Raw genomic sequence first — 15048 nt, 5'->3', positions numbered from 1 at the left:
CATCTGAATGACAAATAATAATAATAATAAACTTTATTTATATCCTTTATTTATATCCTGCCCCATCTCCCCGGAGGGACTCGGGGTGGTTTACAAGACAAAACATTGCAAAACAAAACACATAGAATATACAACAGAAATGAGCCTAAATCAATAAAAATAAAAATAAAAACCAGGTTAAATAAAAATAACACCACATAGAGAAACTGCTGGCACTGGGGATGGGGAACATGGGGAACTTGGTGGTCATTCATGTTCGCTTGCTACTTGGCATACAGTACATGCCATCATGTTAAGAAATTGGAGAGGCAGCCCATAGGTGTCTCTTCCTATGGCACCAAAGGGAAACAGATTTCAAATCCAATTTAAATAGCACATTCAATCAGTTATAGTAGAAGGCAGCATTTCATCCCACTTGTCAATGTCAACAATTTATTCTTCTCGGTTCAACCATTCCAGAATAGGTCTGTACACTACAGCTCCCACAGTCATTTGGATGGGACAGAAAGCACAAGCTATTGCAGTGCCAGCACCCCTGGGGAGCAACAACAGATGCCATTCCGACCTGCCTGAAGAATCCACATGACAGCCATCATTGTAACAAAGATATTTATACTTGCATAAATCAAATTCCCAGAGGGGCACTCCAGTTGACAAATCTGTCTTTGTCAAGATTTAATACATATTTTCCGTCCACCTTAATGGAGTTCATCTAAACCTCTCTCCCTTTCTCTCTCAAAGAAAGAAAGACATTTCTCCTTACATTTCTATTAGGAGACCGAAGAATCAAAGCTGCACAAGCAGGAAATTTTACAACTTCTGGGAAGCTTTGTAAGAAGTACTACTAACTTCTCATTTCGGAGGAAAAGTTTTCCCTGTGTCATCTTCCAAGCCCTTCACCTTAGAAAGAGGCAACTGTTTTTCACAACCTATAAGTGTGGATTTAAGACAAGTATGTGAAGAAAACAGGATTTTTCCATTTTCTTATATAGCGATTCACAGATTCTTAGAATTGTGAACTTTGTGTGTCTGTGTGTGTATTAGTTACTTTGGACTTTCACTCTGTAATTCAAGCCAACATATGCTACTCTTTACATAGTAAATAAATTGTCCTATTTGTTCACAAATACAGTCTCTGAGATCTCCAAGGCACATCTGCCAATATATCAAGAGAGTCAATATTTAGATAATAACCCCAGCTATGATTCCCATATTTTTCTATTATTTGCTCAGTCACTTCTTTACATTTTTTTCGTGTCAGGAGAGACTTGAGAAACTGCAAGTCACTTCTGGTGTGAGAGAATTGGCCGTGTGCAAGGACATTGCCCTGGGACGCTTTTTGATGTTTTTATCATCCTTGTGGGAGGCTTCCCTCATGTCCCCACATGGAACTAGAGCTGGAGCTGATAGAGCGAGTTCATCCGCACTCTCCCTGGGTTGAATTCAAACCGGCAACCTTCAGATCAGCAACCCAACCTTCAAGTCATCAGTCCTGCCAGGACTGCGCTTCCTTACATGATCAGTATCAATAGATAGAAATCAAGAAGAAACAGATATTGTGTAGTCATAATCTTCTCAGATGCTAGTATCTGAAAACAGATAAAGAAAACTGAACAACATCATTATCAGCCATTGAAGCCACAAGGAATATGTCACCCATACAAACCAGCCTCTCATACTTTCCCTCAACATGGAAAAATTATCTGTTCTCACTTTTTCATATTAGAAAACCACCTGCTACACCACCATTTCCAAGCAGAGTACAAGTGCAGACACATAAGTATGAAGGCCCTTATTCCACCACCCCCTGCCTCTCACAAGTGCAACAGGCCATGTTCAGGTTATCCAATCCAGGTTTAATAATCTAGAATACACACAGTTTTCACCTGGACATAGAGCCCTGCACTACTGTTTTGCTCCCCCATCCTCAAAAGTTAACTGCAGTTTCCTGGATTATTTAATTTAACACAGAAACATGCATTGTGGTTAATGGCTTCTCAACAAACCAGGATCTGAAAGAGAAATAAGTAATCAGACCATTACTTTCTGTAATGGTGCTCATCCTCTGAAGTAGCCTCCCCACCCCCTGATACAAGACATGCACCCATAATATTACAGTATGAGAGAATGTAAAGATTTTTCTGTTTATATCTGCATATGGTAGCTCATACTACCATCCAGTTTTGTTTTGAGTTTGTAATTTTAACTATTTGTTATGTAGGAGTTTTGGCTTTTCATACAAAGTATAACTCCCGGACCTCTGAGACCAGTATCCAGTTTCATCTCCCCCACAATTTCTAGGTCCTCCAAATAATTCTATGATATGCATCAATCAGAAGTTACCAACAGAGTCAACTCAGGGGAACTAGCAAATTCCCAAAAGGATACCTCTTTGGGAATTTTCTAGTCCTCCAGAGTGACTTAATAGTAACTTAAACCAGAAATCATTCATATCAATAGGGTTTGCTATTATCAATTGTCTCCTGTTCCCACAGTAAGTTCAGGAATGCATCTCCAGTGGATATGGTTGATTATATTGTAATTGGTATATATAATTGTATTATTATTATTTTTTATTATCATAATTTCTTATCTACCTATTGTCATTGAGAGCTGTTACTATTATGATTATTACGATTATTATGATGATTATTATTTATATCCTGCTTTATCTTTTCCGCAGGAGACTCAAAGCGGCTAGGCATATATAGTGATACATTTACATATATATATATATATATATTGTGGTGTGGTTGTGTTGTTGTAACCGGGAGGCAAGGCTTTTGCATTGTGTTGCCAAGTTTCATATTTCTATATATTTCTATATAAATAAAAAAAAAGGATAAAGTTGCGGGCGCAGTGACTATAACAACAAAACTAAACATCCCAGAAATATGAAACTTGGCAACACAATGCAAAAGCCTTGCCTCCCGGTTACAACAACACAACCACACCACAAAACCACAATCCGGACCCACAAAACTCACAACAACACATCATGACTACAACAACGCAACTAAACGCCCTAGAAACACAAAACTTGGCAACACAATGCAAAAGCCTTCCCTCCCGGTTGTAACAACACAATCACACCATAAAACCACAATCCGGACCCATAAAACTCACAACAATGCATTGTGACTATAACAACACAACTAAACGCCCCAGAAATACGAAACTTGGCACACAACTAAATGCCCCAGAAATACAAAACTTGACAACACAACGCAAAAGCCTTGCCTCATGGTTGTAACAACACAACCACACCACAAAACCACAATCCGGATGCACAAAACTCACAACAAAGCATCGTGTATAACAACACAACTAAACGCCCCAGAAATACGAAACTTGGCACACAACTAAATGCCCCAGAAATACAAAACTTGACAACACAACGCAAAAGCCTTGCCTCCTGGTTGTAACAACACAACCACACCACAAAACCACAATCCAGACCCACAAAACTCACAACAATGCATCGTGACTATAACAACACAACTAAATGCCCCAGAAATACAAAATTTGACAAAACAATGCAAAAGCCTTGCCTCCCGGTTGTAACAACACAATCACACCACAAAACCACAATCCAGACCCACAAAATTCACAACAGTGCATCATGACTATAACAACACAGCTAAATGCCCCAGAAATACGAAACGTGGCAAAACAATGCAAAAGCCTTGCCTCCCAGTTGTAACAACACAATCACACCACAAAACACAATCTGGACCCACAAAACTCACAACAATGCATCGTGACTATAACACCACAACTAAACACCCCAGAAATACGAAACTTGGCACACAACTAAACGCCCCAGAAATACAAAATTTGCCAACACAACGCAAAAGCCTTGCCTCCCTATTGTACGAACACAACCACACCACAAAACCACAATCCGGATCCAGAAAACTCACAACAATGCATCGTGACTATAACAACACAACTAAATGCCCCAGAAATACGAAACTTGGCAACACAACACAAAAGCCTTCCCTCCCGGTTGTAACAACACAACCACACCACAAAACCACAATCTGGACCCAAAAAACTCACAACAACGCATTGTGACTATAACAACACAACTAAACGCCCCAGAAATACGAAACTTGGCACACAAATAAACGCCCTAGAAATACAAAACTTGACAACACAACGCAAAAGCCTTGCCTCCCAGTTGTAACAACTCAACCACACCACAAAACCACAATCCGGACCCACAAAACTCACAACAACACATCGTGACTATAACAACACAATTAAACTGGATGGCCATCTGTCTGAGGGGTTTGGGTGGGGTCTTCCTCCATGACAAAAATAAAGGGGTTGGACTGGATGCAAACTACAAATTCCAGCACCCCATGGCATGGAGTCCATGCATTTTAATTAGAGGCCTCTTCCTTCTCCCTTTCCCCGCCATCCAACCCACTGACCCAGTTCCATGGCTCCGCAGGCAGGAAAGGCTGGGATGGATAGAACGAAGGAAGGAGGAAGGGAAGGGAAGCGAAGGAACGCCAAGGACAAGAGCCCTCACTCTCTGCCCGGAAGGCCAAGAGCAAAAGGGAGAGAAAGACCATTGATCCGGTTATATTTACCCTCCTTTCTGACCAGTGTGTTCTTATCAGCGAGCTCAGGATTGGAGCAGAGAAAGGGAACAGCATAGGAATAAAGGAAACAAGGAGAGCACCCACTCTATCTATCCATCCACTCATCTATCCATCCATTCACCCACTAATAATAAACACCTACACAGGCAAGAATCAGCCATGTACTGAGTCTACAAGGCCATTCAGTGCTCATCCACCTCCCGAATCCCTACATTCACACATGGCCTCCAAAAAAACAATTACAATAATAACAATGACAACAACAACAATAAGAATCTACCCCATCACAGGCAAGAAGCAGCCAGGCACTGAGGCTGAGAGGCCAGTCAGTGCTACACTGGGCCTCCAAAAAACAATACAATAGCATCTAACTTATCCAGCCTTCATGACCACTACAACAACAACAATAATAAACACCTACACAGGCAAAACAAAAAAAGACTATTGTACCAGAATAAGATGCAAACCGCACTCAGCAGAATCAGACATCACAATTAACAACAAACCAAAGACAACAGGGATCTCAAGCAATTATCAATCAACACAAAAATTGAAGAAGGTAACAGACTTCAAATACTACTACTAATGTGAGTATAAAGAAGGGTGGAGGTCACAGCATAAATACAACCTAATGTAGACTGACCAACACCACCAGACTAAGCCACAGCAATGCGTGGCCGGGCACAGCTAGTATGGATATATATATATATATATATATATACACACACACACACACACACACACACACACACACATATAAGGGGTACCTTCATTTTATTTTAAAGATGGTGCTTTCTATTAGATGATGATGAGGTATAATTAGTGCCGCAATAAAAATGAGAAATACAGAAATAATATGAAGTCACTTCACTCTACCATCCTAGTGCTTTTACGTGAAAGGGGAAGCTTCCCACACTAGCAACCTGCAGCTGTGTAACTGTGGTTCATGCAGCTGCCGTTATCATGAACCTGAATCAAACTCTGGTGTTTTCTATCCCCTAAAAGGGACTGCCTTTTATAATGTACATCAGCTGCCAGGTTAGGAAGACAGGCCTCAGATCTTAATAAGCATGTCTCTCATAGCAAGGTTTTTTCAGTGGCTTTCCTCTTAATATTTGCATGCATGAGAGCAGGATGTGATGGGACTGCATGCAAGCTCAGACATTTCATTATCCACATCCTGTCAGTATCAGGACAGCACAAGCCACAACACCCACTGAACCCACTAGTGTCGATGATGCAGACCACTGCAGAATGTCTTCCAACAAACAAGCCAAATGCTACACACAGAAGGCCCCATATAGGTACAGACATGTCTAAGAGCTAACACAGAGCTGACAGTAGGTTTCAAAAGGCAAGTGTTTGCTGACCGCCACCAAGTAAGCTGTTTCAAAACAGATGTCACTGTCTGCTCCATCAGTCAAGATGAAGACGTGACTAATACATTCAGCGGATGGTGCTTACTCACCTCTAGCTCAGTGGAAAGGTGGAAGAGAATACTGACTACACTGACTCACATTTAAAGGCCCACCGTCAACAAAAGGAGAGCAAATTAGACTTTTGACTAGCACTTGGTAGTCATTGAAGAATTGACAAAATGCCAGTGCTGTAGCACTTCTAATGGCAAATGGGAGCTCATGTGACTGGATGTCTCTTCTCCTTCCATCCCCCAATTTATTTTATTGCTTTTTAATTTACCATTTTTGCTACACATCATGCACACGAAACCTAACAATAATAAAATAACATGTTAAGCTTAATAAGCATTTTATTAAAAATCTTTAAAACATAATATAAAAACAAGTGCAGCAAAAGCACATTAAAACTTAAAACAAAAGACATAGCTAGAATGCAACTAATTTAATCAAATTTCTTCAACCACAAGCTCATTTTCGTGTCAAGGTATACAAAAATATGTGGAGTCTTTATCATCTCCACCTGTCTCCTTAATGTTTCTTATTTCTATGCAAAGGGAATTGTTTGTGTAAAGAAATATTCAATCTTTTACACTTTTAGCTGAAGCCTGATGTCATACTGTCCAGACACATAGGTCCTTCATTTTAATGATCCACAATTAGAACTAGATCTTAGTGACTCTAGCAGTACCACATACAGTATGTGCAAAAAGAGTTGGAGACGGTATGAGGAGATGAAGTTCCATATCTTCCACGGCTGAAATCTAGGTGGTTCAAGACTTTGTGTCATGAATTATTTCAAAACATCCATCCTTTTCTTAGGAGTGACAAGAAAGGCTTGAACCTCCCCAAGCAACTGGCCATCTCCTTTGCATACTCCGAAAAAGATTATTTTCACCCATGTTTTTACTGTGTGAATGTGAAGGCTACAAAGTTTGTAAACCCAGCTAGGAGCTGTAACAAGATCATCAAAGTGATCAAGCTAATAACTTTGACTTTAGGTTGGGTTGCATGCTATTCTGGTCTGTAATTTACACTTCATCTAGAAACTGAGATGATAGTTCCACTAGAAAAGTGGAACAACGTGTCCTTACGCACATAATATATGCAAAGAGTTCATATTTCCTTCTCCCTATCCATACCACACCAAGACAGGTTCATTTGCTTTATATCACTAGCCAACAAAACCAAATAAAACACTTCTTCATGGTGATTGAAAGACCAGTGGGAGTGTTAGCACCAAAGCTGACAGCACCAATTTTCTAGTCCTCCAGAGTGACTTAATGGTAACTTCAAGCAGAAATCATTCATACCAATAAGGTTAGGCACCTGACAATAACCTATACCCCAGCTGCAAGTGAGCAGACACAAGGCCAGCCCCACCCTGTTTGACCTTCTCTTCCTCTTCAATACTGCAACCATAATTCCACAAGCATCCAAACCTGAGCACACCTACTATCAGAACACGAACTCTTGAACCTGTGTAATTTTGATAAAGAACATCAGCAAGAAGTGCACATTTAAGATCCTCCCATGGACCACTTACTATTTTTCTTTAAATAGGTAAAGGTAAAGTTTTCCCCCTGACATTAAGTCTAGTCGTGTCCAACTCTGGGGGTTGGTGCTCATCTACATTTCTAAGCTGAAGAGCCAGTATTGGTCGTAGACACCTCCCAAGTCATGTGGCCGGCATGACTGCATGGAGCGCCGTTACCTCCCTGCTGGAGCGGTACTTATTGACCTACACACATTTGCATGTTTTCGTACTGCTAGACTGGAAGAAGCTGAAGCTAACAGCAGGAGCTCACCCCCACTCCCTGGATTCAAAATGCCAATCTCTCGGTCAGCAAGTTCAGCAGCTCAGCGGTTTAACCCACTGCACCACCGGTGGCTCCATTTCCATGAGAAATCTATTTCTTTAAATAGATCTCATTTTATCTCTCTGCACTTGTAACAATATATGAAAGACGGACTTTTCCACCTCAAGCACTTAACATTATAGTCTAATGACTCAATCCTTTATGTGGCTCACAACAACACAGAATTATGTGCAGGAACACAAATGCCAGTATAACTCAAGGCATTGCTGTCACGTTGCTGTTTACTTAAGATGATGCACTGATGCTTTAACCCAGACAGGTTTTGTGGCATCACTGATTTGTTTCCTTACTTACAATTATTTTAAGTCACTTTTCATGGCTATGTCCTCCAAAAGAGGGTTTCAGAACCTGGGAGAATCAAGGCATAAATGGCATCTGCTCATCCCAACTAAACTAAATGCAGCAGCTGAAAAGTTACAGTATAGGTCAACTGGAAGAGAATTCCAAAGCTTTCAGACTACCGTGAAGAAAATTCTTCACCAGTGTGCATCATCCCCATTGACCTCAATGTAAGATAATAAATAAGGCTCTTCAAAACAGGTCCTAACAACAGGAATATAAAGACGGTCCTTCAAGAAATGAGGTCCCAAGCAGAGCGCAGGTGATATGTGGCCACCAGCCTTGCCCTTATTCCAAGTTTTGTGCTTCCCCCAATTTGCCACCATTCCTTGTAATTTCTGGGTATGCAGCAAAATATTGTGATTTATTTTTAGCATACACCTTGATTTCAAGATGATTTGTGTTCCAAGAAGTCCCAAGAATTAAAAATTCAGCTTGAAAAGAAGCCACACATTATCAATGTATCTAATGTTAAACGTAAATGGGTGAGATAGGTGTCATTGTAAACTCACCAAAATGAATGGGATGCAGTGAACATAGGAGGGCTAATGCATGCCTGCTCCTGTAAGTTGTCAATCCCTAAGAAATTAAGGCCAGCACTTTTGATTCAGTCCACAAACTTACTGGGCCAGGTCATGATTGATACAATTAGATATTGACAAGACAAGGAGAAGAACCTCTCTAGACGAGTTCAAGATGTGGGGAAACTCATACAGAAAAAATAAATGACGGATTGGGTTGCCCTTATTCTATCCTGTTCCCAATGTAATTTATCTATTAGGGTATCAAAACACTTTTTCTAAAAGGAACTCAGGATCCAAGAGCAGGTCTATTGTCAGATAAGGCATTCTTTCCACCAGTGAACTATTTTTGAAGACACAACACGATACAACTCCTTAGCAATATTGAGCCTTTCAAACTGAGTTGGTAAACACCATAACTAAACTGAGTTGTTCTCATATCTCTTACACAAGATAATTCTGTAGCTACTTCAGCCCATCCACGCAAACCCAAAGGAAAAGGGCTTCCAAGCAACTAAGAGTAGTGGTTCAAAAAGGCTCATTTAAAAAACTGTCTAAACATTTTTAAATGGTCCACACATTCACAACATGAATCCAAGGTCAAACAAGCATTCATTCACTTACATCCTCAATAAACAGTTTGTAGAGAATTTTGGTCCATTCCCAAGAACAGTTTCATCTCTAGAATAGGCTCAGTGTTTAAAACCTACTACCTTTTGCTTCTAAAATCTTCTTACACTCAAGCCTCCTAGGAGGAAAAGCAGTTTTGTGATATACTCGCACATCCTCCCTTAAGTTGAGTACTAATCAGCAGTAACAGTTTTGTTTAACTTTACTTTAGACACTAAGTTTTCTTTTGACTATGTTAAACAAGTATTTGCATGTTTAAACGATGGTGATAAGATGTTATTATCAAAGAGTTCGATATCTTACACCAAATTCTCAGAAGTTCAGAATCTGATAGACATAGATCACAAAGGTGTAAACCTAGTTTTGGAAGTTTCACCAGCAGAAGAAGGAAAACCAAATTAAATGTTACCAAATCACATTATATTATTATTATTATTATTATTATTATTATTATTATTATTCATTCTCCTTGAAGTATAATCATTTCTGTATTGGCAGACCTTGATCTGGATATCTATAACCTCTCCCTCTTCCCACATTGTGGTTAAAATCAGATACAGATTCCATAGACCACCTTTCACTCTTCCTTGCTTTATTTATGCCATGAGACCACTTTAAACCTGGATGTTCTTTCTTAAGCATTAAAACAGGTTTCTGGTTCTTTTGGTTTCTCATCCAAGCATAAAACTACTGTTTCAGAAGGTTTAGTATTCAAAAGGTATATTCACAATTTCCAAAGGGATTATTCTATATATCTAACCATGCAAAGCCCTACTCTAAAAGGCTAGCTTGGTCAAAACAATAGTCGCAGAATAAGACTTAAAACAGTGCCAGTTTAACAGTTGTCTGTGGCTCTAAATAATTTCTTGTTAAGAAGAATCTATATTCAGGTTTATTATGCTCACACTTGTATGCATACATAATTAACAGGTGCTTGGTTCTTTTCCTCAAAATGTAAATGCTATGCTTTAAAAGTATTTATGATATGCTCTCCTATCCCTTCCATAATTTTAATTTTTAATTTTTTGGTCCTCTGCTGTTCTTTCCACATTGCTTCATATGAACTGTTACACAGCAACCAGCACATAAAGGAAGTGCTCTACCCTCCTGCCTCCTCAATCTATACAAGAGCCACTCACAAGATTTCAGCAAAATAAAGAGCGAACAAGTTGTTGCTGTGTTAGCAAGAAGGATGCTTTTAACAAGCCTGTGAATAACTCAGCAACTGCCCAGGCTCAAAGTGCTGGATTTTCTGTGTGCTTTGAAATTCTTTCCCCAACATCTACAGTGGGGGCTCTGTGCACTCTGATGCAGAAATAATTACACAGCCCAGCTCTAAAGAAATATTGAGCTGCTGCTACAAATACTCTACTACGAAGACTAAAGACCTGGAAGGTTTGGACAGTTTGTTGGCAATTACAGCCAAGTGCCTGACCTGAGCTCTGGAAGCCAGCTAATGGCACAGAGACTCTTCTGTGGGGATGGCACTGTGGACCCACAGCTTTGCCAAGGCGGAGGCTGCTGTCTTGAGATCCCTTTACTTGGGAGTAAGTCCTACTGAACACAGTTCAGTGTGAACTTCCACAGGGACAGCAACCAACATTGACTCTTTGGCTATAGAGAAAGGGGGTTTATTCATTCAGAGCAAGTGGAAAACTATGAGCCCCTTAAGAGATCAAGGGCTTGGCAATGGCAAGAGCGTTTGGCAGTCATCCTTGAACAGGATCAATTCAAGTAACTGCAAATCATGTCTGCAAGTAACAGTGTGTGTTTTGCACAGACACACCTTTGGATGTTACAGCAGAGAATCTCAAAAGCATGAAGACATAGCAAAATGAAGTATCTGAATAGATCCTAGTCTCCCCCCCCCCCCCTTTAAAGTTCAAAGGCTCCACCTCTGAATCCACAAAAGGCCCCTTTAAAGCACATGAGATTATCCTCCCCTCTTTTTCCTCATCTTTTCCTACTTTGTCTTCAGTTGTTACAAGGGCAACTTTTAAAACCAAGGACTGGCAAAAGGACAACCTCACTTCTCAGTCACAAGCAAAGTGGTATAAAAGAGGCAAAATACTTGTACGTATTCTAAACTAGACTTCGGAAAAGGTGAGTCACTGCCTCCTTCCCTGTATGTTTTGGGAGAAAGAAATTCCACTCCCTAGATGAGGTTTACACGGAAGTGTGCGCTTTCAGGAGTTCAATTTTTGAGTTGCTATGCTTAAGAAGGTGACTATGAAGATCACTTCAAATATCCTAAATGGCGGGAAACATCTCTGGAAATGGCACTTTCTGTTGCTATCTAAAGTATAATACTGCACACACCTAAACATTAGGAAGAACTTCCTGATGGCAAGAGCTGTTCTAGGTGGAATATGCCACATCTTGGGAGTGTGGGGTCTCTTTCTCTGGGGGTTTGTAAAAAAAAGGCTGGATTGCTATCTGTCAAGAGTGCTTTGATTGTGCACGGAAGAGGGTTAGATTGGATGGTCCTGGGGGTCTCTTCAAACTCTAGGATTCTATGGAGTAAATACACAAGACAACAAGTATTTTTCATCAGATATAATTTTAGATCATTTAGATTAGAATACCTCACAACCTCTGAGGATGCCTGTCATAGATGTGGGTGAAACGTCAGGAGAGAATACTTCTGGAACATGGCCCTACAGCCCAGAAAACTCACAACAACCCAGTCTTATATAGAGTTTTTTGGGCAGAAGTCAGATCTGTGTTTACTTTTTTTCCTATCATGTGTTGTTTTTGCAATTAGGATAATCGAATAATTAATACATTTAGGCACTGATATAAATTAGAGTCTATTGATATCAGTGTGTATATGCATTAATTATCCAATTAGCCTCATCGCAAAAACTACACGTGATAGAGAAAAAATAAACACAGATATTAATTCGGTGCAAAAAAATCTATAAGAATGACCTAAAATTATATCTGATGAATAATACTTGTTGGCTTGTGCTACACAAATGTGATGTGAAAAGTGCAGACTTTACAGTAGTCCGCTGTAATGTACCATTTGTCATATTTTTTTTAAAAAATGACATGATGGGAAAAAAGACATACAGTAGAGTCTCGCTTATCCAACCTTCATTCATCCAACATTCTGTATTATCCAACGCAGTCTACCTTTTAGTAGTCGATGTTTTTGTAGTCAATGTTTTCAATACATTGTGGTGTTTTGGTGCTAAATTCGTAAATACAGTAATTGCTACATAACGTTACCGTGTATTGAACTCTTTTTTTAGTCGATTTGGTGTAAAACATGATGTTTTGGTGCTTAATTTGTAAATTAAGGTAAAGGTAAAGGTTTTCCCCCTGACGTTAAGTCTAGTCGTGTCCGACTCTGGGGGTTGGAGCTCATCTACATTTCTAAGCCAAAGAGCCAGCGTTGTCCGTAGACACCTCCAAGGTCATGTGGCTGGCATGACTGCATGGAGTGCTGTTACCTTCCCACTGGAGCGGTACCTATTGATCTACTCACATTTACATGTTTTCGAACTGCTAGGCTGGCAGGAGCTGGGGCTAACAGCGGCCGCTCATTCAGCTCCCGGGATTTGAAAGCTCCAGGGTGCTTTGAATGCGATTTCCTGCTTCTTAGCAGGGGGTTGGACTGGATGGCCCATGAGGTCTCTTCCAACTCTACTATTCTATGATTCTATGAACCTGGCACCTTTTGGTCCGTAAGTTCAGCAGCTCAGCACATTAACACACTTCGCCACCGGGGCCCCTTTAATTTGTAAAATCATAACGTAATTGGATGTTTTCCTTAATCCCTCCTTATCATCCAACATTTTTGCTTATCCACTGTTCTGCCAGCCCGTTTATGTTGGATAAGCAAGACTCTACTGTATTTAAAATCAGCATTAAAAAAGGATTTAAACTGTACTACTCTCATTTCTGATGATTACAAAAAGTTTGATTTTGTTGGCTTGTGATATCGAGAGCGCAGGTCTGTTTGGAGTCCCTGAAAATAACAGGTCGAGTACTCTGTTGTACCCCAACCTGGTCCCAGAGCCAGGCCTGTTTCCAAGAGCAAGGGGCGTCTTGCAACCCCTCCAAAGCCCACTTTGTGTGGCACAGGCTGCTTAGGGTTCAGACCCAGGAGGAGCAGGGAGGGGAGGGGGGCAGGCCGGCAGGTCTTTTCCCGGGACTGGCCTTACCGCGTCCGGAGGCGAAGTGGAGGCGCAGCGCCTTGCCTTGGCGCACCAGGCTGATGTGCAGGTAGGTGAACCACACGGCGAAGGTGAGCAGCACCAGGAGCAGGAGCAGCTTGAACTGCTTCCGGATCTTCTTCACCGGGAACCACAGCATCCTCCAGGCTGCATTCCCGGGGGGTCGCCCTGCCCCCGGGGGGTGAGAGAGGAGCAGGAGCGGAGGCGCGGGAGAAGGGGGCAAGGAGGCGGCGGGAGGCAGACCTGCGGAGGAGAAGAGGGCGAGGGGGCGCCTACCCCGGGCCCCTGGGGCTCATGGCGGGGCCCTCGCCCGCTCTTCGGGGCCCGCCTCTCACCTGCCGCAACTTTGGCGCCTCCGCCTGGCGTGCAAACTTCGGAGGCGAGGACGGAGGAGGAGGAGGACGAGAGGCAGGGAGGGCTCCCTTGCTGCCCCGAAGAGTGGGCTCCTAAGGGCGCTGCTCCCGGAGAGAAGGAGGAGGAGGAGCCCTGCCGCCGCCTCCCGCCACCAGCCCCCGGCGGGAAGGGACAAAGGCACCCGGGCCACAGCGCGGAGGCGGCATCGGGGAGACTGGCAATCCTCTGCCTCGCCTTCGCCCCTTCGGCAGCCTCTTTCCCGCCGGAGCCAGGCGAGGAGAAGACAAGAGAAGAGAGGCAATGAATGGAGGGGCGGAGAGGCTGCTGCTGCTGCTCTTCTTCGGCCCGCGCTTTACACGGCCCCCATCATCCTCCTCCTCCTCCTCAGCGCCGCCAGGAGGAGGCGGCCAAGCCCCGGTTCCCGCTGCTGCTGCTGCTGCGCGCTCGCCTGGCCGCGATGCTCTGGCCGCAGCACCATCCCCGCCGCCGCTCCGCCTCGCAGCATCTCCTCGCTGCCGCGCAACGCAGCTTGGACGGGGCCGGCCGGAGCGACAGCCCCGCCAGGTCCAATCCGGGCCCCGGATTCCTCCTCCCCTCCAATCCCCGGCTCGAGGGGGCGGCGACCGAAGGCAGGTTGGGCTGCGAGCGGCGCTCATCTCCACGCCAACGTGCAAACATCCACCTGGGGAGCGGACGGAGCCGGCGCATTCCTCGGCGGAGGGGGCGCGCCTTCCCGGCATCCCACCCCCGAGGGCCTCGCCGCCGGAAAGGATCCCCGCCGCGGCGCGGGAGGGAAGGCGCCTCGCCCTTTGTCTGCGCGCGGAGGCTTCGCCTTGGCTCAGGCGAGTTGCCGATGCTGGACTCCCCTCCCTTTCGTGCAGATGGTACCTTCCCAACAGATGCAAGCTGAGCCTCGTCTGCTGGGAAAGCAGCGAAGATGCTCCAAGATGGGTTGAGGGTGGGGTGCGGGAGGTCAATGGCTATGTCTGAATGTGCACAAACGGCGCAAGGTAACTCACATTGTGGCGGTAGCTTCGCCTTTCCTTGCGATGCTTATAAATCCACCCTGGCTCCACTTTCGGGCCAAACTTTCTTGGAATCCAACCAGAGCA

At 43.1% G+C, this 15048-nt stretch overlaps 1 protein-coding gene across 1 annotated transcript in view; it reads right to left on the bottom strand.

Moving 5' to 3' along the window:
* The window catches only part of b4galnt4 (beta-1,4-N-acetyl-galactosaminyltransferase 4), a 219527-nt gene extending 205751 nt beyond the window's left edge, over positions 1–13776 (bottom strand). Inside the window, exon 1 of the mRNA XM_003214856.3 lies at positions 13571–13776. Coding sequence (XP_003214904.2) covers positions 13571–13721 — 151 coding nt within the window. The 5' untranslated portion in view covers positions 13722–13776. The remainder of the gene's footprint in view (positions 1–13570) is intronic.
* Positions 13777–15048: the final 1272 nt, after the last annotated feature.

This window comes from Anolis carolinensis, chromosome 1 (assembly GCF_035594765.1).
Source record: "Anolis carolinensis isolate JA03-04 chromosome 1, rAnoCar3.1.pri, whole genome shotgun sequence".
Lineage (NCBI taxonomy): Eukaryota > Metazoa > Chordata > Lepidosauria > Squamata > Dactyloidae > Anolis > Anolis carolinensis.
Note: the sequence above shows the minus strand (reverse complement) of the source record. Positions and strands in the feature narration are given on the sequence as shown.